We start from the raw sequence: 24,775 nt of genomic DNA on the forward strand, positions 1-24,775 counted from the left end.
TGCATGGCCCCAAGCTTTTTCCTCAACATTTATTTATAGCTCTGCTCAGTGAGAAGTGGTGGACCGCGGCCCCCGGGTGGGCTCCTCGAGCCCCTCCCCAGGAGGCACGTCCATGTGCATCTCCAGCCCCGCTGGCAGGTCTGCCATCTCACTGGGCAGGTGAGCTGTATTCGGCTGGGAGAGGCGCCCCTCGGTGGAGACGGGTCTGTCTTTCCGTTGAAGAGAAGGACCTGCGAGAAAGGAGGGAGCCGACCTGGCTCTGTCTCGCACCCACGCCCACCAGCAGCCCACCCCAGCTTGCACAAAGCCCAGGGAAGTCGAGAGCAGCCCCAGTAGCCAGGCCGAGCTGGGGCATCAGGCTGGGGGGTGGGGGTGGGGGGTGGCAAGCCCTCATACGAGCCCCCTAAGTCACACTCCTTTACAATCTCTCTGAGTTAAAAATAAACAAGCCCTCATCAGGGGCCGAGAGCCTGCCTCTTTGGTAACGTTCCCTCTTAATACAGGGACTGTTTAGGCAATATTGACACAAATAGGTGCAGGAATTTTCCCTAACACTACCCTCCCTCTTGCTGCTGCTTCCACACGTTTTAAGTGCCCTTGGAGTAGACGATGGAGTGCTGGGGAGAAAAAAGCTAAGTACCCCCAAGAAATCAACTTGGAACCGAGAGCCACAGACCTGTGCTGTCTGTCCACTGCTGAGTCCTCCATCCCAGGCTCTTACCCTTTGTCACCAGCGCTGGCTCTGGGGCCAGATGGCTTGGCTTTGAACTCCAGCTCTGCTGCTTCCTAGCTGTGTGACCTTGTGCAAGTACTTTAACCTCTCTGTGCCTCGGCTTTCTCAGCTGTAGGTGGGACCAACAGTGGTCCCTGCCTCTTAATGCATGAGGGTGAAGACTGGTTTGTAAGTGGAAAGCTCCTCAGCAGTGCCTGGCCGGTGAGGAACCCTCAACAGAGGCGAGGCAACGTGACCACCACTGCCGCTTATTCTGTTTCTGCCTCCTCCAGGCACTCACTGAATGCTGGAACTGGAAGCGGGGAAGCACCTAGCTGGGGCTCTTAACCTGGGCAGGGGGTGGGGGTGGTCCTTGAACCTCCAGAAGTAGCCGTAAAGCACTGTGGGTGCGTAACTTTTTATGGGAAGAAAGTCAGCACCTTTCTTAGACTCTCAAGGGGGAGCCTAGCGAAGCAGCCCTCATCCAGCACTCTTTTATTGACAGATGAGGAAACTGGTCATCAAGAGAAGGGGGAGAGGTGCTCAGAGTCACCTGGAAGTGATCCAGCCTCCTAGCTCCAGGCCACTGTCCCTCTCTGGCCCCATGTGTAGCCAAACCCCAGGGGAACCCTTAGCCCTCTGGCTTTCAGGCAGGATTTAGCCCCTCTGGGGAGAGCAGGGACTCTGGGGGACCTTCCAGGCCAGGGGGCTTAGCTCCAGGAGAGTCGGCACATGTGAGCAGGGGAAGGACTCGGGCCTGGAGCCAGAGCTTGGGCTGCAACTCTGCCCGTTTCGTCTTCTGTGAAATGGGGGCAGTAACAGTATCTGACCACAGACCTGGCGCATTATCAAGCACTCAGCAACGAAGGGTTTTCTCTCTCCTCCCTTGCATCCTGTCTCTCAGCTCCCAGGCCCTTCCTCTCTCCAGGGAAATAAAGGTATATACCAGTCATGGGCAGGAAAGGGGCCTGGCGGGGCAAGGAGGAGAGGCGGGGGGCAGTGCCGAGGCCACCCAGAAGGACCCTCCATCCAGAGAGGAGCTACCTGAGTTGTTGCCAGCCAGCATCTGAGCGCTCTGGGGCCGTGAGGGCAGCTGAGTGCTGCCGCTGAGCGACCGCTGCCGGTGCACGTGGGGCTGGGACTGCTTGGCCTTGTGCTTTATCCCCGAATCTGATGGAGACAGTGGAGGGGAGGGGCAGTTCTGAGACACCGGGTGGGAGCCCTGTGGGGAGCCATGGGGACGGGGAGAGGGCTGCAGGGCTGCTGGTCACAGCCAGCCTCAGCCGGCATCCTTCTCCATCTTCATTCGTGGATATGCCCCTTGTAAGCACTTCATTCACCGATATGTCCGCCCGGCCATCTGTCTGTCCATCCATCCATCCATCCATCCACCCACCCACTCACTCGGATATCCACCCCCAGACATCAGCCCCATGCAGGTGCTGGGTGAGTTCTGACTCCAGGTTTATAGTTCGGGAGGGGAGGCAACTAGAAAGGTGCATACGTGGCGGTGAGACCCGGTGGGAGGTGACAAACGGCACACCTCAGGACGGCTAACTGGAAGGGGACATTCCGGGACACGGGTGATTCACAAAGTGGTGGGGGGCTCAGGAGTGGATACTTTGAGTTATGAAGAAGGGGTAGGACTTGGCCTCGGTGATGCTGGGAACAGAGGCTTAGGCAGGAAGACTGGGGTGGCAGCCTGAGGATAAAGGCTGGCAAGAAGAGATGGGGCCACGACACCTCAGCTAGTTGGCCGAGACTGGACAGCTGTCCCCCTTCTGCAAACACTGACCCGGAGGTGTTTGGAGACCTGAACGTTTGGAGTCAGGGAGGTGGAGGAGGAAGGCAGTCAGGGCCCGGTGGCCACAAGAAGTGCCTTAAGGAGCTGGACGGACCCTGTGGGACCCAAGCAAGGAGGCTGAGGGGCCTCTGGGCCACCTGGACACTCACTGTCTTTGTTCAGGATGTCCGGCAGCCTTGTATCCATCCGTCCCTTGTAAATATGTCCGTCCAGGCCCAGGATATCCACCTCGTCGTGCTGTGGAGGTGGGCGAGTGCCGCTCAGAGCTGCCCTCCCGTCCTGCCTCCCAGAGGGCGGACCTCTCCTGAGGCCGGCACCAAATGGTGCTCAGAGCCCTTGAGGGGGCTCTGGGCGGCGCCAGGGCCGAGCGACAGGGGGAAGGGGGGCCCGTGGTGGAGGCGGTAGTGCCAGGTGAGCGGGTGGCCGGGTTGGCATTCCTCTTCCCAGGAAAGGATAAGAACCTGACGCTTGGACTGGGTCTGACTAAGAAACCGCCCCGAGGCCGAGGGCCCAGGAGGGGACTTCTGGGGGCTTTTCCAGAGGGACCTGAGAGTCTGGCGTCACGGCAGTGCCCCCCACCTTCCTGGCGATCTGGATCTCCTCGGTGGGGTACAGGCCCTGTGCCAGGTGCTGCAGGCGGCTGTGGCGGGAGGGGCAGGTGAGGGTGTGGCTGCCCCCGCAGCGCCGGGGCGCCCTCGGGTAGGTGTGATCGGCCGCGTCGGGCAGCCTGCGGTGAAGACAGCGGAGTCACGGGGAGCAGGTGCGGCCTGGGACACGCCTGGGGTTGGGGGGGCAGCACTCGAGCCAGGACAGGGCAGGGGGTGAGTGAGCAGGGTGGCCCGGCCACCCTGAAGGCCACACACACACACAGGCACACGCACATTCTCACGCGTACGTGTTCACACACATACATTCACACACATTCTCACACGTTCACACATGTTCACACACATACACACACATGTTCACATATCCACACACACATGCTTTCACACACACATTCACACATACTCCCACACATTCATACACGTACACGTTCACACACAATCACACATTCTCATACACCTTTATACACACGTTCACACACAGGTCCCACCCCTCATGCATACACATAATCTCACACACACACACAGTCTCACTCGTACAATACACATGAACAATGCTCTCACACTCACACGTGTTCACACACCCACTCTCTCTCTTCCACACACACGCACGCACACCCCCCCGCTCTGGGCCAGGCTCTCGGCGGTGGGTGGGCTGTGATCGGGCCGAAGCTGGTCGCCTGCCCGGCCCGGCCGCGCACCGTCGGCAGCAGGGGCGGCTGAGGCGCTGGGGGAGCAGCAGCTCGCAGATCATCTGGCTGCTGGCCTTGACCGAGCCCCCGAAGCGGGTCTGCACCTTCTCAACGTCCATCAGCATCCTGGCGTGCATGCTGCGCAGGCGCCCCACGCTCCGCTCCGTCTGCCCCGGGTTGCCGCGGGGGAAGGCAGCGCTGCCCAGCTTCAGGCTGCGGGGGGCGGGCCCAGCGGAGGGGTGAGCCACGCCCCCGGCATCCTCCCCTCAGGGAGGAGGTGGAAAGGCTGCGGGGAGGAGGGCGGGAGCCCCAGAAGGCGTGAAACACGCCCCCACCCACGCATCGCGCCCGCTCGTGGAGCCACCCCCTCCCTTCCTCACGTGCCCGGTATGAGCAGGGAGAGGGGCGTCTCAGAGGCAATGTCCCCGAGGACGCCCAGCGGGGACCCAAAGGCAGGCGGTTACTAGGTCGGCGCTCTCCTCCTCCGACGCGCTCACCCTGGGAGGAGCTGGGAGCTCCGTCAGACGGCACCCTAGCAGCACCGCCCCTACTCCCCATCCCAGGCGTGAGGAGGAGCCTCCGCTCTCGCCCTCCAGACCCCCCTGCAAAGCCCTGCACAGGACTCCCTCCGCTGCCCGTACTTGCGGCTCTGCTGCCGGACCTGCTCCAGTTCAAAGACCGTGTAGGGGCGGGTGGACCGGTGCCCGGGCAGGCCTGGGCCCACAGGAGTCAGGGGGATGACTCTGGGCAGGGACAGAGAGAAGGGAAGGTCGGAGTGTGAGAAACCCCATCGTCCAAGCCCCCCGCCCACTCCCCACACTCCAGCTGCCCGAGGAGCCTTCCCGCAGGGGCAGGGGTGGGGGGCTGAAGGACAGGGGTAGGAGCAGCCGAGGTGCACGGAGTGAACGGTGAGAGAGGAGGAGCCGACAGGAGTTGGAGACAGGCAGGGAGTACAGGAGACGCAGCCCTGCCGTGCCGCCCCCAGCGTGGCCACCAGCTGGGGTCACTCACTCTCCAGTCACAGGCGTCTCCAGGGGACGGTCACATGAGAGGCAGTGGAAATGTGCCAGGAGCTGCCTGTGCGGAGTGGAACACACACAGGGTGAGCGCCCTGCCCAGACGGTCCAGAACGCGAGAGACGGAGAACCCAGCGGGCTTGGCGCTCTGTGGGCCAGGCAGGCTGGACGCTCAGTGCCCAGGGTGACAGGCCCCAGGCCACCAGAGGCAGTTCCGGGCCCAGCTCCCCGGGAACTCACCAAACTCACCAGCTCCTAGACATGTCCGCTTCTTGGCACACACCCGGCACCCACCTACCCTAACCCAAAGCCAGCAGGGTTCCCAAGGGCCCCAGGACTGCCCTGCGTAAGCCTCGGGAGCCCTCTGGCGGCCAGGAATGGAAATCCTGGGACTCAGGCTGCTATGGGCCAAGCCCCCCAGGAGTGCTCTCAGCTCTGGGGGCTGTGGACCCCCTCCCACCTGTGCCCAGAGAGCCTTACGCCTCCCTCCCCTCCCTCTCTCAGCTGTAATGTGAACTGGCCTGAGCTAGAAGAGCTTTTCAAGCTCTAGAACTCTGTCCCTCCTACTGCGGGATGGTCCCAGGCAAGATCAGCCATTCCCTCTGAGCACACCGCCCGCCCGCCTGCCCTCACCCCTTCCAGGCCTCACCTCCGCATGGCGGCTGCCTCGTCCGCCTGGTAGAGTGGAGAACGCTCTTTGAGCTGCAGTCGCAAGGATTTCCAGCGATCCTCCAGTGACTGCTTCACTGGGTCCAGCTCCAGGCGGTCCAGCTGTGGGTGGGGGCGGGGCCCAGGTGAGCTCTGAGGAAGCAGGGGGGGTCCGCGGTGCCTGGAGGAGGGGGCGCTGTCCCAGGCCAGGGGGCCCTGGAGCCTCCCGCCCCTCACCTTGCCGTCCATCTCCACCAGGAGCTTGTCCAGCATCTCTTGCCAGTCCTGCTCCTGCCCGCTCATCTTGGCCAACAGCTCCCGCATCATGCGGTTCAGCTGCTCCGTGGTGGCGTCAAATTGGACACGGCTCACTTTGGCCGCCAGGGCACTCTTGTCGGCTTTCTGCCCGGAGAGAGGAAGAGGCCCCCCAGATGGGAGAGAGCCATGGGGGGGCCCATGCCCTGCAGTGCGAGCGCCAGCACTGAGCCCACATCCCCCGTCGGACTCGCCTCCTCTCTCAGCCTTCTGAAGAACGAGCGGTGGGACCTCCCTGGGACGCAGGGTGGCCCCTCGGCCTAGCCTTACCACATTGATCTCCATCTCCAGGTGTTCCCTGTTGGCCTTTTCCTTCTCCAGCTTCTCCAGACCCTGGTACAACACCTGGGAGGCCGAGGGAGCAGAGCATAAGGAACAAGGAGGAACTGGGGTCGCGCCTCGGCCCCGCCCCTGCCACCCCGCCCGCCCTCACTTCGATGTCCTTCTGCTTCCGCCGATGGTCCTCGATGAGGCTGCTGGTGGTGATGCTGAGTTTCTCACAGTCGCCCTGTACCTGCAGGATGGCGCTCTGGACGCGGCCCAGCAGCTCTTCATCCTGCAGCAGAAGGACAAAGGCAGCCTCCCTGGGGCACCCCCAGGGGTACTGCCGCCCCTGGTAAGTCAGCCCTTAAAACATCACCTGGCAGACAGGCCGACTTCAGACCCCATTCTGGATCTCCTCAGTTGCCGCCACAATTCCCTACCTCCCCATGGACTGGCCTTGAGGGACCTGGTCCGCTGGGGTGGGTGGTCAGCAGAGGTGGTCTCGAGGCCCAGGAGGGGTGAGCTGCTCCCCTGAGAGCTGGGGTGTGGGCTACAGCCTCGCCACCCACCCTGAGCTGAATCTGAATTCCGGAGTCTAAGAGGCAGGCCCCAGGGACTTGTGCTACTCCCTGCCCCACCAGCAGGCCTGCCCTTTGGAGGGGAAGTGGGAAGGAGTCCAGAAGACCGGCATGAAGGAGGGGCGATGAATCCTAAAGCTATGCCAGCGTCCCGAGGCATGTGAATGGCACCGCCCCACCCATGGAACCAGCTCTTCCCCGTGGTCCCCCAACCCCAGAGCCAGCTCTACGGCTGCCCTCGCTGCGACCCTATGGAAAGACCAGAGACTTCCGTGCGGTCGCTAAAGGGCTCCATCACGGAAAAGTGGCCCAAACATCCCTCCCCCGGGGACTCCCCGAGGGGCTCCCTGCAGGCGGGCCATGAGCGGCCGCACTGGAGGAAAGCAGGCGGCATCACCTGGCTCTGCAGCTTGGCCTTCTTGGAGGGCCGGGAGGCAGCCAGGTTGCTGACCATGTCCTGGAGCTGCTCGTAGCGCTGCACCAGCGTGCTGACCTGGTGACTCAGGTCCAGGCTGCAGGCTGGGCAGGTGGCCGCAGGGTCGATCTGGCCGGGTGCCAGCGTGGTCAGGAGCTTGTGCGGGGCCACGCTCATGCTCATGGACAGCAGCGTGGAGGACGAGGCCAGCATGTTCTCGATGATCGTCCTGAGCTTGTCTAACTGGGCACGGGCGAGAGGGCGGGTGCAGGGCAGTGAGCGAGGCCCAGCTACGCCGCATCCACACGGTCGCCACCAGCGAGTGCTTTCTGCCCTGGCCTGCTGTGACCCGGGCCGTCCCACAGCCTCGGTGCCTCCCAGGGTGTGCAGCACATGGGAGGCGCTCGACCTTCATCCACTAAATAGTGACCAGAGTTCCCAGGGAGGGTAGCACAGATGCTGATAAAGCCCTTGCAGGAAGGAGGCTTCTGGACCTTTCTCCAGCCAGCCCATTGGTGCAGTGTGAGAACACATCTCCTCTAGCTAAATCCTACAGGGCTGATGTCCATTAGTCCACAAACACCCTGACGACACACAGGCCCTGCTCCAGGCCCTGGGGACACGAGGGGTGGGCTCACACATGCTCTGTCCCCATCTAGAATGTAAATAACAATAAGAGAATGTGTTTTCTCACACCATATACAAAAATAAACTCAAAATGGATTAAAGACCTCAATGTAAGACTAGAAACCATAAAACTCCTAGAGGAAAACATAGGCAGAACACTCTTTCACATAAATTGTAGCAATATTTTTTGGATCTGTCTCCTAAGTCAAAGGAGACAAAAGCAAAAATAAATAAATGAGACCTAAATAAACTTAAAAGTTTTTGGGGACTTCCCTGGTGGCACAGTGGTTAAGAATCCGCATGCCAATGCAGGGGACATGGGTTTGATCCCTGGTCCGAGAAGATCCCACGTGCCCGGAGCAACTAAGCCTGTGCACCACAACTACTGAGCCCGCATGCCACAACTACTGAAGCCTGCGTGCCTAGAGCCCGTGTTCCACAACAAAGAGAAGCCACTGCAATGAGAAGCCCCCACACTGCAACAAAGAGTAGCCCCCGCTCGACACAACTAGAGAAAGCCCGCGCGTAGCAACGAAGACCCAGCGCAACCAAAAATAAATAAATTTAAAAAATTGATTCTTTTAAATAAATAAATAAAAGCTTTTGCACGGCAAAGGAAACCATCGACAAAAAGAAAACACAACCTATGGAATCGGAGAAAACATCTGCAAACGATATGACCCATAAGGGGTTAATATCCAAAATATATAAACAGCTCATAAACTCAGTATCAAAAAAACAAATAACCTGATTAAAAAATGGGTAGAAGACCTGAACAGACATTTTTCCAAAGAAGACATACAGATGGCTAACAGGCACGTGAAAAGATATTCAACCTTGCTAATTATTAGAGATGCAAATCAAAACCACAATGAGATATCACCTCACACCAGTCAGAATGGCCATCATCTAAAAGTCTACAAATAACAAATGCTGGAGAGGGTGTGGAGAAAAGGGAACCCTCCTACATTGTTGGTGGGAATGTAAATTGGTGCAGCCACTATGGAGAACAGTATGGAGGTTCCTCAAAAAACTAAAAGTAGAACTACCATATGATCCAGCAATTCCACTCCTGGGTATATATTATCCAAAGAAAATGAAAACACTAATTCGAAAAGATGCATGCACCCCAATGTTCACGGAGGTTCCTCAAAAAACTAAAAGTAGAACTACCGTATGATCCAGCAATTCCACTCCTGGGTATATATTATCCGAAGAAAATGAAAACACTAATTCGAAAAGATGCATGCACCCCAATGTTCACGGGAAGCACTGTTTACAACAGCTAAGATATGGAAGCGACCTAAGTTTCCATCAACAAATGAACGGATAGAGAAGATGTGGTTTACATATAAAACGGAATACTACTCAGCCATAAAAAAGAATGAAATTTTGCCATTTGCAACCACATGGATGGACCTAGAGAGTATTATCCTTAGTGAAATAAGCCAGACAGAGAAAGACAAACACTGTGTGTTGTCACTTATATGTAGAATCTAAAAGATAAAACAAACTAGTAAATATAACAAAACAGAAACAGACTCACAGATCTAGAGAACAAACTAGTGGTTACCAGTGGGGGGAGGGAAGGGGGAGGGACAAGATGGGGTAGGATATTAAGAGGTACAAACTACTATGTGTAAAACAAAAAAGCCACAAGGATATATTGTACAGCACAGGGAAACAGAGTCATTATTTTATAATAACTTTAAGTGGAATATAATCTATAAAAACAGTGAATCACTATGGTGTGCATTTGAAACTGATATAAGAGTGTAAATCAACTACACTTCAATAAAAAGAAAAAAAGAGAGAGAATGTGGTAAGTGCTACCACTACAGGGGTCTCTCATGGCCTGGCTGGGAACAAACTCCTTCCCCTGGCCCTCCTGCTCTCTTCTGGATCCCATGGTCCCAGTTTGTCCCCACAAATGATTGGTCCCAGCTAGACACCCGACTGGCCAAAGACCTGTGACATCTTGTCCTGGCTTAGAGAAAGGGACTGCACCAACCTAAGGCCCCCTTTCTTGGAAGCGCGTAACACTGCGAGGCCTGGGGCAGCCCTTTTGGACTGTGTGTGACAGATAAAAAAGCTGGCTGAGAGCGGAAGGGAAGAGAGATGTGCAGGTATTTGAGAGAGATGGATAAGGAAGGGGACACAGAGGCAAAGGCAGACACACAGAAAGACAGACAGGAGGTGGCCCGGGCCAGACTGCCCGCTTGGCCTGGAGATTCTGCTTTTCCCAATTTCCTCTACACGTGTGTATTTTCAGCCAGGCTCCCTTTTGCCCGAGCTCAGCAAGACTCTTGCCACCAGAAGAGCCGACACGCTTCTGAAGAGTCAAGAGGCTGAGCCTGCCCAGCAGGGAGTGGACGCCCTCCCAGGTGTGGCCCCAGGGAGCCCCGGAGGTTGCTAAGCTCAGGTGTGAGCTTTGGGATGACAGATGACTCTTAAACGCACTATCTACTGCTGTCCTACTGCTGTCCTGACAGTCAGGTCTGGGTCATGAAATGGTGCACACCACTGTCCTGACAATCTTGGAGTGGGCCCAGAATGGGGCCTCTAGCACAAAGGGGCTCCTGACGTGGGACCCCTGGGCCCAGTGGCTTTGCCCATGTGATCCTTCTGTGAGCACTCAGAGGGCTGTTCCTAGCCCAGACGCTCCCCCTGGGAACATTCTGGGGTGACCAAGGATCGTAACACTCAAGATGTAAAGGCATGTACACCTGGAGCTAACACAACATCGTAAATCAACTATACTCCAATTAAAAAAAAAAAGATGTGGGCTTCCCTGGTGGCGCAGTGGTTGGGAATCCGCCTGCCAATGCAGGGGACACGGGTTCGAGCCCTGGTCTGGGAGGATCCCACATGCCGCGGAGCAACTAAGCCCGTGAGCCACAACTACTGAGCCTGCACGTCTGGAGCCTATGCTCCGCAACGGGAGAGGCCACGACAGTGATAGGCCCGCGCACCGCGATGAAGAGTGGCCCTCGCTCGCCGCAACTGGAGAAAGCCCTCGCACAGAAACGAAGACCCAGCACAGCCAAAAATAAATAATTAAATAATTAAAAAAAAAAAAAAAAAAGATGTAAAGGCAGACACTTTCAAGAGAGTGAAAAGACAACCCACAGAACAGGAGAAAATATCTGCAAATTATATATCAGATAAGAGTCTAGTATCCCCAATGTCCACAGCCAACTCTCCGAAGGGCCCTAGTCCCTGTGGCTGCAGAGTGTGGAATCCTCACCTGATCCTGCAGGTAAAGGGAGGCTTCAGAGACCGAACGTTCCATGCTGACCTTGCCCCGTTCCTGACTCTCCCTCAGCTCCGCCAGCTCCTTCTCGATGTCAGCCACGGTGACTCTGCATGCACGAGAGATGGTCCGGCCCCAGCACCGGCCCAGGGGCCTGGGCCCACCAGTGCTGAGCCCCGGCCGTCAGGGATGGAGGTGGCAGATGGGGCTCTTTCACGTCCTCCTCCAGCTCTGTCCAAGGGGTCCAAGGCCCCGCCAGTCGTGGAGGTGGGTGCCCAGTGTGCTGGCCTGAGAGGCTTCTAGGGGGTGAGGCCCGGCACTGCACAGAGACGGCTCTGAGGGGCTCTAGCAAATGCTCCGAAGCCTCCAACTGGGGACAGAATCTAAGAGGCTTTTTTTTTTTTTTTTTTTGGTTCTTCTAAGCCCTGGTGCTGAGCTGTTTTAAGAACCTGGGAAACTTCCACTAGCAACTTGAACTAGATACAGACAACCTGAAGAGCAGACACAATGCGGGTCAAAGAGAGTGGTCAGTTCACGGATGAGTGAACCAAAGGCTTCTATCACCTCCTTGGCTGAGAACATGTGATGCCAGGACAGAAGTTGCATCTGGCAGGGGATTTTACCTGAGGATTCCCAGCTGCAGGCTCGGCTGGCCAGCTTTCACCTCCTTTCCTGTTTCTTGCTCCCACTCCCCCTCCAGGATCCTGTTCATCTTCTCCAGCTACAAATCCAATGGAAGAGGAGGGTCAGGCAGGCTTGAGATCTCTGCTTTCTGAACGTACCTCTGCAGCCCCAGCAAGCCCCTTGCCCATACCCTAATCCTTTAAAAAAAAAAAATTCCCACCACGCAGCTTGTGGGAATCTTAGTTCCCGGACCAGAGATCGAACCCGGACCTCTGGCAGTGAAAGCGCCTAACCACTGGACCACCAGGGAGTCCCCCCAATTCCCTAATCCTATCCAACCCTCTGGCAGAGCCCAAGGTCCCTTCCTAACATCCACCCACCCATCCATCCATCCCATGGATGTAGGTAGCTAGCATTAAAAGAATGACTGAAGACCTAGCAGCCCCTCGCCATGACCGCTGGTCCCAGACAGTCCCACGAACTTGGCTCCAAGGCTGCTCCAGTGACAGTGGCTGTTATTGGAAATGGCCACATGTGCTGAAAGGAGCTCAGGCCTCCTTGTGGGCCCAACTGAATCTTAATAGCTTTGAATATCAGGGTTTAGATCCAGGAAATAAACACGTGGATACCTGAGGTGTGTTTCCCATCTGAGGGGACTGTACAGATCCAGGGAGGTAATAATGGACGTGAAAGGACTGTGTAATCTATCCAAATGCAGATGAAAGGGGTTATTGGCACTTGAAGGCCAAGTAGGCGGACCCTCCCTTACTTACTTTTGCTTTTTCCTGCTGAACTTCTTTGGTCAAGGCCTTTAAGGTCTTCAGCTGTTCCTGCAGGTCAGCGGGTATGGACTTCTTGACTATGGAGAATCGAGGCCTTAGAGTCAGAAGCGTAAGATTCCCCATGGCCTCCCAATCCCAGCCCTCACAATCAAGAACAACACATATCATTTATCTGCTTTTCCTGGGGGCTGGAGAGAGGGGATGGGAAGAAAGGAGTGTCCTTTTAGGGGATAAGCGTCCTTAGCTCTAAAGAGTCCACCTAATGCTTAATATCCTAAAGGGCTATGGGACCACTTACCCACAATTTCCACCCAACTCTAAAATCTTAATTATTCTCTGGGGCTAGAATTGTGAATGTGCAAAGGTTAAATTTAATTTTTCAACATTCTCTCTCCCCGCCCAACCCCATGAAATCATTTTCCCTTCATCCCAACATCTTCCCAGCTGCTTTCCAGAGAGTCTGGCAAAGGCATAAGAACCTGCCTCACTCCTCTCCTGAAGCTCCTGCACTCCTACCAGTTTAATCCCATCTCTTGGACCCTGAAGGCTATGGGAGAACCCAGAATGGCTAAGAATGGAAATGCTGTTTTCAGGGCCTCAGGCAGAGGCCCAGGGAGAGAGAAGGATGAAACCAAGCGAGAAGGACAGCAGCCTCTCCTCTGGGCACGCAGCACCCACCCATCAGTGCCAGCAGGTACTGGATCTTCTCCAAGTCTGTTTGGCCAGCTTGTTCATCCTCCAGATCCTTTATGTTCTCCTTAAGCTCCACGTAGAGGCCGATAAGCTCTCCCATCAGATGAAATGTTTCCACTGCCGTGGGGAAGCTAGGAGCCAATTTATCCAGTGAATCACGTTTCTCACCCTGAACATCACTCCTTTCTGATGAGCCTCGGTGTAAACAGCCAAGGGAGTGTGTGCTCCTGAGAAAGGGGGCGTCTTGGCTTGGTGAAGTCTGAACAGAAACTCCAGGTCGGATTGAGTCACGTATTTCATTTGGATCCAAACCTACCTCGACATACTGATCTACATCTTGGTACCCTGGGCCACGGGAGTCTGGGACAGAATGTGCCCGGTCATGCTGCTCTGGTTCAGGTGTTTCCAAATGCTGTTGATCCTGGAGTGCAGATCCCACACTCGTGCGTAATGGTTTTGGGCCATGCTGGTCTGGGCCAGGACGCATCAAACCTTGTTGATAAGTCTCTCGTGGTACCAAACCTTCTCGGTCTATACCTGGTGATGCCAAACCTTGACTGGCTACGAGTGGTGACACCCGACCATATTGATCTCTGCCAGGAGGTGCCACACCATGCTGGTATGGGCGTGGTGATATAAAACTTCGAGGATCTGCATGGTATGTTGGAAAGCCATGAAGCTCTGTGCCTGGTGGTATCAAGCCTCGATCTGTACCAGATTGCCTCAACCAATGCTGATCTATTACAGGTTGAACCAAACCACGCTGATCGGCACGAGGCTGCATGAAACCACGTGGATAGGCACCAGGCTGTACCAGACCAGGTGGATATGTACCAGGTGGAACCAAGCCAGGCATAGATACAGCAGGTTGAAAAAAGCCATGTGGACCTGCACCAGGCTGCACCAAGCCAGGCTGACCTGCACCGGGCTGCACAAAACCTCGCTGATACATTCCAGGCTGCACAAAACCTCGCTGATACATTCCAGGCTGCACAAAACCTCGCTGATACATTCCAGGCTGCACGAAACCAGGGTGACCTGCACCAGACGGGACCAAACCTCGCTGATACATTCCAGGCTGGACCAAACCAGGGTGACCTGCACCGGGTTGGACCGAGGCATGCTGACCAGCACCAGGCTGCACTAAACCAGGCTGACCTGCACCAGGCTGCACCAAACCAGGCTGACCTGCACCAGGCTGCACCAAACCAGGCTGACCTGTACCTGGCTGCACCAAACCAGGCTGACCTATACTGGGTTGGACCAAAGCAGGCTGACCTGCACTGGGCTGGATCATATCATGCTGCTCTGTGCCAGGTTGTATGAAGCCAGATATTCCCAAACCGGGCTGTACAAAACCTTGCTGATCTGCAGCAACTTGCATCAACCCAGGTGACAGCAAGCCCTGCTGACCCGTGCGAAATATTACAAATCCGTGCTGATCTCCACCAAGAGGCACCAATCCATGCTGATCAGTGCCAAGCGGTCCCATACCACTCTCGTCCATGCCAGCCTGTTTTATACCATGTTGGTCTATGCCAGGAAGTATCACACCATGCTGATATGCGCTAAGTGGAACCATACCAGGCTGGTCTGTACTAGGTAGTTCCAATCCTTGCTGATCTCTGCCAGATACCAATGGTGGCACTGCATCACTCTGAGCCGTGCCAGCTAGTACCAACTCCTGCTCATCCATTCCAGGTGGCATCACTCCAAGCTGACCCACAGTGAGGGGTACCACACCACGTACATAAGTGCTAGGCTGTAGCGATGCAGGCTGATCCAGGCCAAGTGGTCCTAATCCATGTTGATCTGGCCATGCATAGATTTGACCCTGGCTAATGTGCACTCCCCCATGCTGATCTGGGGACACATGACCATGCCGATCTCTAGGCAAGGTGGCGGAGGATACGTCCTGATAAACTGGGCCAAGGTGTGCATCCTGTTCATCTCTGCGTAGATGTGCTAAGCCGTGCTGCTCTCTAGCCCGGCGACGATCTGACTCTGCTCTCAACTGGGGACGGGGTTTGGTTAGGCCAGCTTCTTCACGGGCCCTTGAGCGCTGTTCTCTACCAGGAAACCCAGTAGCAGACGCACCTTTGCTTCGTTCCCTGCCAGTAACCCCTTCAGAGGAGTATCCTATGCCACTGGTTCCCGAGAAGGTCTTATCTGTGCTAAAATCACTGGCAGACTCTATAGCCTCATCAATACTTGGATGCTTGGTGGAGGCTCCACTTGGAATTTTATCATTTGATGTTATGGAACCCTGCCCTTTGCGCCTAGGAAGCCCTGTTGATGACTCTGAGACCTGGTGGAAGAGGAAGAAAGAAATCAGTGACTCTAAGTAAAAAGTACTCATTGTAAGAGTTGGAGGGAAGGAAGTCTGGGGTATCTAAGATGATTTAGAGCCCTTGGAAAAATATACCCTCACAAAACTAAACTGGACACAAAGACCAACTTTGACATTCTTGAAGGATAGTTCTCCAGATTTCTGAGAATCTGCACATTTGTAAATGGCATCATAATATGTAATTCCCCTCATAAAAGGCAGGGGAAAACCTGCAAAATAAAAGTTGTCAACTCCAACTCTCGCTGAGTCTACAAATAAAGGACATGAATAATTTATTGAGTTTACAATATAAAGTCTACCCCATCATTGACCCATTGCTGGTGGTAGAGTGTACACTGCAGGGAAAGTATACCATGTATTTAAAATGCAAAGCACAAATCCAGAAATTCCATAGATGGGAATTTTCTGTACGGACTCTCACAAAAGAATGCACCAAGATATATGTACAAAGACAGAATCTGTGGCATTATTTATGAAAACAGATTATCAATAGGGGTATATTTATGGCACAACCATACTGTAGAAAATTAAGAAGCTGTTAAAAAAAAGGATGATGGATTATTCCCATTTCCAGCCCAAATGGAGTTAATAGGGACTAGATTTACCTTCTGGTCTATAACAACCAAAAACAAAAAACCAAAAAGCAACAACTATGAAACAGTGGTTTTCTAGACACTGGGTATCAGCTGATGAAGGCTAGCAATCCCTGAAAGATGGGGAAGCAAAATATGGGAGCCCTACTGTTGCCTCGGCTTACTGGCTGGATGGTTCCCAGGCTGCAATGCAGGGATGGGGGACTGAAGTGGGGCCCAGCAGACTCCCTGTGTGGGAGACAGAGATAAGCATTCAGGGAGACTGAGGCAGCGAGAGCTCAAAGAACATAGGATTGGGAAGAAAGCACAAGCATGTAAAGACAACAAAGCAGATTCCCAGAGGGTTCCCCCTCGGGTATTCAGCACAGAAAGGACCAGCACATACATGTGACGAAACTACCCAGATTGGGAAAAGAACCATCTTCAAAGCTAGAGGGAACAGCACCCAGACTCTTGTGGGGCTGGGAACAGTGCCTGTTTCTACAGGCCAGTTTGGAGAAACCTGTAATTCAGGGGGCAAAGGACTCAGAAAGGTGCTGCGTCGGAAGCGGAGGATAATCAGCCCTACACTGAACATGGCTATGGACCCACTAAGGAAATAACTCAAGGGACTTCCCTGGTGGCGCAGTGGTTAAGAATCCGCCTGCCAATGCAGGGGACATGGGTTCACGGGTTCGAGCCCTGGTCCGGGAAGATCCCACATGCTGCGGAGCAACTAAGCCCGTGTGCCACAACTACTGAGCCTGCACTCTAGAGCCCGTGAGCCACAACTACTGAGCCTGCACACCGCAACTACTGAAGCCCACGCACCTAGAGCCCGTGCTCCGCAACAAGAGAAGCCACCGCAATGAGAAGCTCGTGCACCGCAACAAAGAGTAGCCCCTGCTCGCTGCAACCAGAGAAAGCCCTCGTGCAGCAACGAAGACCCAACGCAGCCAAAAAAAAAAGCAAAACAAACCTCAAAAAATATACAGTAAAAGATACGGGGAATTAAAATGGTACACTAGGATACATTTATTTAACACAAAAGAAGACAATAACAGAGAAACAGAAAAGACATAAGACATATAGAAAACAAATAGCAAAATGGAAGTTGTGAACTCTATCAGTAATTAAACACTCCAATCAGAAGGCAGAGATCAGCAGAATGGATTTAAAAACATGATCCAGGAGGCCCGCAGTTGCCTAAAGGGGACTTTTCGTTTCGCACCCGGAGGCACATGAGGCCCCGTCCATGGACTGGGTAGCCATGGCCACGGAGAGCACAGTAGCGAGTGCCCTGGTGCCAGGAGGGGTGCTGACCCAGTGCGTGTTCACTTTGAAGAGGAAGATGGGGCCGCAGTTAGCTGAAGTCATGTTCAATCTTGTGAAGCCCCTTTCTAAATTGCTCCACTATTCCTTGGGTCCCAAAGCAGAAGATATCCAAAGGGTGACCACAACCTAACAGGCAGTCACCCGCCTTTCCCTCGGTGGAGGCCTGCAGATAGGTTTTAATTTTTGCTTTCTACTTTGTTTAACCTGTCAGGCCACAAAGCTTTGAAGAGGAAATGTCCTTTACTTTGGACACGCTGTTTCTGCAAGACAGCATCTATCCTCAAGGTCCACGGACCTAGTACCATGGCCACTGGAAGATCTTCCGATTGTTAAAAGACCATTGCCATGGATCTAGCTGGCACCCCAGACTCATTACCTTGATCACAGGGAATTGAGGAAGCTTTTTCCTCCCTTAAGCAAGTTTTGACTACAATGCTAGGATTGGGTTTTCCTGATTACGGTAAGTCTCTCATTCTTGCTGACCATCAGAAGAAGAAGTACCAGGAGGAGGAGGAGGAAGAGGAGAAGTAGAAGCAACGTCATCATCACCCCTGGGTAATGAAGAAAACTGCAAAGAACTGCCCTCTCGGCCATCAGAACACGCCCTTGGAAACAAGAGGTCAGTGTCCTTTCACACTCAAGTCCTGGGATGGGCATCTTCCATGTTAGTTCTGAGCTCCTTTAACGGTAGCTGCTACGTGGATAGCTGCAGCCTCCTTCCTCATGTCTGGTTCTCCAAACATGGAATTTACTTTTCCATACTCATCACTCCCCAACCCCGGACTCACATCCTCCCTTCCACCCTGGCTCTCTACTCATGACGCAGGCAGATGATGCACCTCATAATTGCCTTAGAGTTACCACCAACAACGCCAAAAAAACATTGGGCTCAAGTGTGTTGTATTTCCCCAACTTGAGATAGTGAAACTCTCCTTCCACTGCCTTCACTATGGTCTATGCAGGCCTGCACTTGTCATTACTTGCTCTCTTGCTTCTCAAAAATTAATATTTATACTAATTCTCATCTGCTTCTGGGGTCGTTCATGATTATGAGCAACTGTCAGACCCCTGACACTTTCTTACCTCTGGAGAAGTAAAAATGTCTAGAGTTGCTTCTGTTGGGGCTTATTTTTAGGTCTTGCAGGTGTCTTCTGGTGGCACCCCGAGGAAATGTGTTGCTCACTCAAAACATAGGACAGTGACATGTGGGTAAGTGTAAAAAAGCTTTGGCTTAAAACAATGTAACAGTGAAAGCAGAGGCCACTTTTTTCTAGGCCACTCTCTTTGTTTGCAGGCTCTTCTTCCAACTCTCTCTGATGCTGCTTTCCTCTGAAGAAGGGCCCCAAACTCAGAAAGCAGTCTGGGAGACCAGAAGGGTGTCTTTTGGAGACCCAGATAATATTTGGCGAACCCCAGATGGCCACTTGGTGGTGCCAAAGTGTTCTTCGCTCTCTTGCCCGTGAGTCTGTACATCCATGTGACCCTTTTTGAGTGACCCAGATACACAAAGCCAGGGGAAGAGGAACGTCAAGGCCAAAGGGCCGCTGATCCTTGTCATCGAGGGCCGTTTGAAAATACCCACTTTATTCAGACAAAGAAAGCTTAGCCTGGTTATCCTGTGCACTGCCTTGGCACAGATGCCCGCACCCGTGGGTACAGGTCACCATCAGCAAAAGGCTTCCTGAAGAGGTTTATTTCCAGGGTTGGTCACCTTTGTCCACTAATAGTGAAGGGACTCGTGCATTTCAGGACAGACTCTAAAGGAACTCTGAAAAGCTACGAAAGCAAATCAAAACTATGCTCTGGTACTGTTTTCTATCTAACCGATCGGCCAAGCTAAAAAAAGTGGGTACCAACAGACAGCGTTGGCGGGATACTGAGAAACAATTTCTCTCCTACATTGCTGGTGGGGGTCCAAACTGGAACCACGCCCACGAAAGGTAATTTGGCAAAAGCTAGCCAAATCACAAATGTGCGTTCTGTTTCTAGGAATCTACCCTATGAGTACCTTCACTTGTGTGAGTGTCACATTAGAGCACGGTTTGTTATAAGATTGGGGAAAAACATAAAAAATATCCATAATAGAAAACTTGTGAAATAAATTATAAACATCTACAGAATGGAATACTGCACAGCAGTAAAAAGGGAAAGGTTCGGGGGTCCCACCCAAGACCGCTGCCCAAGCCCCCCCCCACCCCACCCCCGTCTCTGTTCACCATTTGTGAGGCCTTCCAGCCGTCAGTAATCGCCTGCTCCAGCTCTTCCCAGGTGACCGTGGTGGCTTCTTCTGCAGCAGGCATCACACTGAGCTTCCAGCTCATTGTTTCCTGACAGTGAAAGACAACACGTATGCATGCACACACACACACCAAACACACACAACATACAATACAACACACACACACACACACACACACACACACACACACACCCCGAGTTTAATTCCAGGAAGCTTTAGGAACAGAACAGAAGTAACAGGATTGGGTGGGTCCAAAGCCCCGAGGAAAAGCCACTGTCCAAGTAACCAGTGAGTCCTGAGTGGCTGGTTTCCTGTCCCATGTGGGCCCTGGATGGACAACTGAGCAAGGAGGGAAAGAATGTTCCCTCATTCCAGGGGGGGCACCCCAAGAGGCAGAGGGCATACAGCACCCCACCCTGGAAGGATGCAGACACCTGGGGTGAGAGTCTGGATGAGCCCCGAGAGAGGGGGCCGGGCTGCGGGCAACCATCCTACCCCCCTGGGGCCCCTGAGGGCCCTTTCCCACAGAACTGGCTGAGATTACCAGGAATTCGTCCCTTTCTCTAATTAGCCTCTCCAGTTCGTCAATCCGTCGGAGGAGTTTCTGGAAGAAGAGTGCAGAGATTGAGGATCAAAGCAGCCCCTCCTGTGGTCCCTACACGCGCGCACACACACACTCTCTCTCACAAGGCAGAAGAGGAAAGGAGGTGTGTGGGTCTGAGAGAAGCCGAGGGTAAAGAGAAGGCTGGTAAGCCAGGCTCCCCGTTCTCTTCCCAGCCAACAAGAGGAAGGGAGGCGAGTGTGGTAGGTGGTACCCGGGGACAGCGTGCCACAAGCAAAAGCAATGCAGGAATGGGAACCTTTCTTTGGTCCTGGGATGCATTTCACACAACCCACTAGTGAGACATTCCAGCACTGCTCGAGGAGGCTAACCTCGCCTCTCAAGGACAAAGATGACTGGGTACTTCAAGGGCATCTGAACGACTGTGTTGCTTAAAGAGAAAAGCACCTCAAAAGAACCAAAGCAAATTGCTACCATTTAAGTGGCTCCTTATAACTTCTGCAAACCTCCAGAATCTACGAATCTAAAGGTAAAACAAGCCTTTAGTCTAACCGAAGACAGCCCCAAACCTAAAAACACCACACTTTAAAAAGAAAAGCTTCCCAGAGCAAAAATGAGTCCTGCTGGGGGCTGGAGGCCTGGGATGAGGTGGGCACGTGGCATCCGTGGGTGAGTCTCCTCCAGGGTCTCGGCCACCTCCTCCTTTGAGCTTTTCTTCTCTCTCAAGTCTCTCTTCTCAGCCTCTCCCTGGGCTTCCTCCTAATTGCTCCTCCTTTTTCCCCAGCTCTAATCCCCTACTCCGGTCTCATATGGGCCTGAAACAGGAGCACTGCCTAGTATCTCCTGGAACTGGCATACTTCCGGTCTCTGCTGTTCACTGGAAAATGCTTACGCTGAGGGATCTGTGCTTCTCTCTCCCAGGGAGCAAAGACCCAAGTGAGAGTGGGGCTGCCTGGGGGGCTGCAGGTAGGGGGATGGTGGTGGGGACCCATAACCCTCTCCGTTCCAGTCCCCCTCTTCTTGGACCAAGCTTTGTCTCTCAACACCCACCACCTTCCTTCTTTACTCTAGTTTAAAGGAAATTCGCTCAAAGAATATTGAGAAGTTGTCAGCCCCTCTCTGGGTCGGTTCAGGATGCCTGGGTGTCTGACAAGTGGTGGGTGAGCCCCCGTGTAAACAGAGGGGACGAAGAAGCCTGCCCGGGAAGGGGCCACTCAGCTCCCCAAGGTGGGGTCCCGGCCGCCCTCACCTCCGGGTGCAACTCGGGTTGCTCCTTCACCTTTTGCTGGGCTTCCTTCAGTATTTTCACGTCTTCCGTGATGTCCTGGAGCAGCTCCATGCTCTGAAACGTAGAGCACGGGCCGCGCCGCGTGGGCCCAGGCCTCAAGCAGGCCTGGGCCCCGCCACGCCTCCCGGCTCCGGCCTCCTCCCCCAGGTGCGCCTCCGGGGCTCAGCTCCAGGGGGCGCTGCAGAGCGGCCGGGGCGGGGGGAGGGGCGGACAGCCTGCGCGCCCACCTGGGGGACCGGCTCGCCGTCCTTCCGGACTTTCGTCGACCCTACTTGCGCCTTCCCCTGCATAAGCAAGGGCAGGTCCTTCACTTCCAGCCAGTCCCGGGCGTCCAGCCCTCCGGCCTGGGAGGGGAAGTGCTCCACGTGCGCCACGATGGCCTGCACCTGGCTCCCCATGGTCGTGAGCTGCAGGCTGAGGTCCTGGACCTGCCCGCCCAGGTCCTTCACCTGGCTCTCCAGCGCCTGCGGCTGCGCCCTACCGCTTGAGACCCGCGGGGACTCGAACAAGCGACTCTGCTCGAGCATCGGGGACGGGAAGTCGATCCGAGTATCCTGCAGGTTGAGATTCTTGAGCATGGCCACGATGAGCGTGTGCAGGGCCGTGAAGTTGACGGCGCCCACCTCCGGGGTGCCGATGGCGAGGTCGGCCAGCTCCCAGAGGGAGACCGAGGGGGCCGCCGTCGCGGGCGGCATCGTGCGCCTTCTCGGGCGGCCCTGCCACCCTCACGGCTTGTCGCGCTTCGGGGGCCTTTCCGGGCCCCTGCGAGGCCTCGGGGCACCCCCGCCCCTGGGTCCCGCCGCGCCGGGCAGCAGGCGCAGTCTGGAGCCCGCCTGGAGGACGGAGAGGAAGCGCCTGGCCCTCGGGCTTCCCGCTCTTCGCTCCCGGGAAACCGGGGTCCGGGCACCGCCGAGGCTCCGCCGTCAGCCCGCCACCGTCCGATCTTCGGTCTCCGAGCTCGAGCCCTGGAGTGCCCTGCCCTGGCGGCTGGCGGACGTTTGGAACTGGGTGCGCGGCCTCGTTCGCTGCCCGGTTGTGGAAGCCCCCCCGCGCGCCCCCGGGATTCCGCGCAAGAACCCGCCCCGCTGAGAGCCGGCCTTAGCGCGGAGACCTGCCCGTTCTAGAAGCCACCCCCGACCCCCAAAGACAGCCAGTCCTAGTAGGTCAGGAAGCCCTGGCCACACCCCAAGGTGCCACCAATTTTTGTTCTCAGTAAACTTTCCCAAACGGCACTATAAGGGCTGTGCCGAGGAATTCCTACCAGGAAACACATCCGTTTTGGCGCGGGGAGGGGGGGGGGGAGGGGTGACGACCCCTTAAGGTTCACCTAGATTCCAGCTGATTTACTCTCCTGTGGGGGCCGCAACAGTGGGAAGATTTAAGAGGCCTCATGGCCACTATGTTTTGTGTGTTTTAGTTGTTCCCTTCCCAGGGCGGTGGCACGGATCTAAGAGACGCAGTCCTGAGACCTTGGCCCCTTGGGAACAGTTCCCATATCATTCTGCTCAATCAGAAGGGAAGGTAACCTGGAAAAAGACCACTCACTACCCAGGCGGTTCCAGTTAGCCACAAGCTGATAGACCTTCTCTGTGCCGCCCTGGCCTCATTTATCTCAAAACAGACATCTGGTCAAGCGCCAGCATCTCCCCTGGTTACAAGGCAGGACTGATTAGACAGGACCAGAGGAATCTGATGCCCTCAGCAATTGAGGCTTGACTTCCCCATACTAGATTCTCCCAGAAAACAGGTAACAATTTTCAGTGTTTATATTCAGGAAGCTAAAGAAAACTTGTAACTGCATCTATACTATGTATTATTTTAACTACTTTTCAAATTCAAATTTTTAGTTTAGTCTGAACTGGTAAAATTGAAACCCTTCATTTTTCACTCCCTCCCCCTCCAATAAAAGCAGTGTTTCCTGGAAATGGAGTTTCAGACACGAGTCTAAAACCTCCCTGAGGGTAACACCCAAGGATTTTTGTTCATTTTTGTCACCCAGAGCCTGACACACAGTAGGCCTTCAGGTGGTTGTTGAGATCATCAAAAGAAGAAATTCTTTGTAGTCTTCTGTGCACTTACACTCTTACATTAGAAAACGTAAGGCTGGGGGCTTCCCTGGCAGGCCAGTGGTTAAGACTCCGCCTTCCAATGCAGGAGGTGCGGGTTCGATCCCTGGTCAGGGAGCTAAGACCCCACATACCTCAAGGCCAAAAAACCAAAACATGAAACAGAATCAATACTGTAACAAATTCAATAAAGACTTAAAAAAAAAAATAGTCCACATCAAAAAAATCTAAAAAAAAAAAAAAGAAAACGTTAAGGCCAGATCACAAAGTTGAAGTTGAAGCCTTAGGACTCAGCATCAGCTGTACTGGAGGCTGCGGTGTGGTGTGTGGGCTTAACCATTCTAAGTTCAGTGACTTTCTACTGAATGTGACTGCTACTACTACACTAGCTACGGCCAGAACATCGGCTCCCAAGCCCTCACGTTTCCATTTTCATGTCCCTGAGACTTGCTATCATGCCAGGCACACACTAGGACTCACCAATGCAAAGAGCTTATTCTAATATACTCCAATTCTAATCCCAGGAGATATATTCTCCTAAACGCTTTGGTAAATAAGTACATTTAAAATCTCTTTTAGAGACACAGGAAAGAAAACATTAACTGCAGGTATAAATGGAATTTGGGGTTGAAAAGGACCTTAGCTTTCAATTCCTAACCTCCCCTTCCACAACCGATGACAGAGGGCCAGAAAGGACTGGTCATCTGACCGACCTCCAGGACAGAACCAGTCTCCTGAGTAACAGTCCGCGGCTCTTCCTCTACAACCATGCTAATTATTTGATAATTAAGTTCTTTCCTCAGAATTCCCCTACTTGGACTATTAACAAAAGGCAACTTCTTTGTGTGCTTGAAAAAGCAAATGTGCTCAAGTCTTGATGGCGGGCTGGGAACTTTCCTAGTCATTGGGAAAGGGGGAAAAATGTCCAGGAAACCTCCCTGCAGAGAAATACAATTGTACAAATAAGCGAATTGCCCTTTATTATCTCTTAGGAGCTATGAGAACCAATGAGAGACTACAGTTCATTTCCGGGCAGACACTCCTCCTGCCTGTTTCATTCAGTCCTGACTTGGATCAGATTAAAAGGTATAAAAAGTCTACACTGCATTTGCGGCAAGGCCTGCCCGACAAATAAGGTATCAACTAGAATCGTGATTATGTAATTTAAAATGGTGGCAGAATGATCAAGTGCAGTCCTAAGTAATGCAACCAACCTAAGTGTCACCTGTCATGCAGGGAAAAGTACAGTTACGTTTTTGTTTTTTGTTTTTTTAATTTAGGTTGAAAATATATTATTCAACAAGAATTGAACATCACGGAATGTGAAGGGAAGGG

At 54.0% G+C, this 24,775-nt stretch overlaps 1 protein-coding gene across 5 annotated transcripts; it reads right to left on the reverse strand.

Annotated features, from left to right (window-relative positions):
- Window positions 1–15: 15 nt before the first annotated feature.
- On the reverse strand, window positions 16–24,775 carry QRICH2 (glutamine rich 2). Of its 5 annotated transcripts, none has more exons than XM_082371135.1 (20): window positions 21,602–24,775; window positions 21,366–21,428; window positions 20,069–20,128; window positions 19,502–19,612; window positions 13,014–15,336; window positions 12,327–12,412; window positions 11,553–11,650; window positions 10,924–11,038; window positions 7,032–7,292; window positions 6,226–6,396; window positions 6,063–6,137; window positions 5,715–5,879; window positions 5,479–5,600; window positions 4,825–4,890; window positions 4,455–4,556; window positions 3,823–4,026; window positions 3,096–3,243; window positions 2,666–2,753; window positions 1,757–1,882; window positions 16–230 (listed from the first exon to the last, which is right to left on the reverse strand). In XM_082371135.1, exons 1-20 carry the CDS (start codon window positions 22,067–22,069, stop codon window positions 46–48), a joined length of 5,037 nt encoding a protein of 1,678 aa, XP_082227261.1. In that variant the 5' UTR covers window positions 22,070–24,775; the 3' UTR covers window positions 16–45. The 5 variants fall into 5 exon arrangements, with proteins under 5 accessions (XP_082227261.1, XP_082227262.1, XP_082227264.1 ...); XM_082371136.1 differs by having other exon boundaries at window positions 6,226–6,348; window positions 21,336–21,428; XM_082371138.1 differs by having other exon boundaries at window positions 3,918–4,026; window positions 21,336–21,428.

This window comes from Balaenoptera borealis (genome assembly GCF_965194805.1).
Source record: "Balaenoptera borealis genome assembly, chromosome: 20".
Lineage (NCBI taxonomy): Eukaryota > Metazoa > Chordata > Mammalia > Artiodactyla > Balaenopteridae > Balaenoptera > Balaenoptera borealis.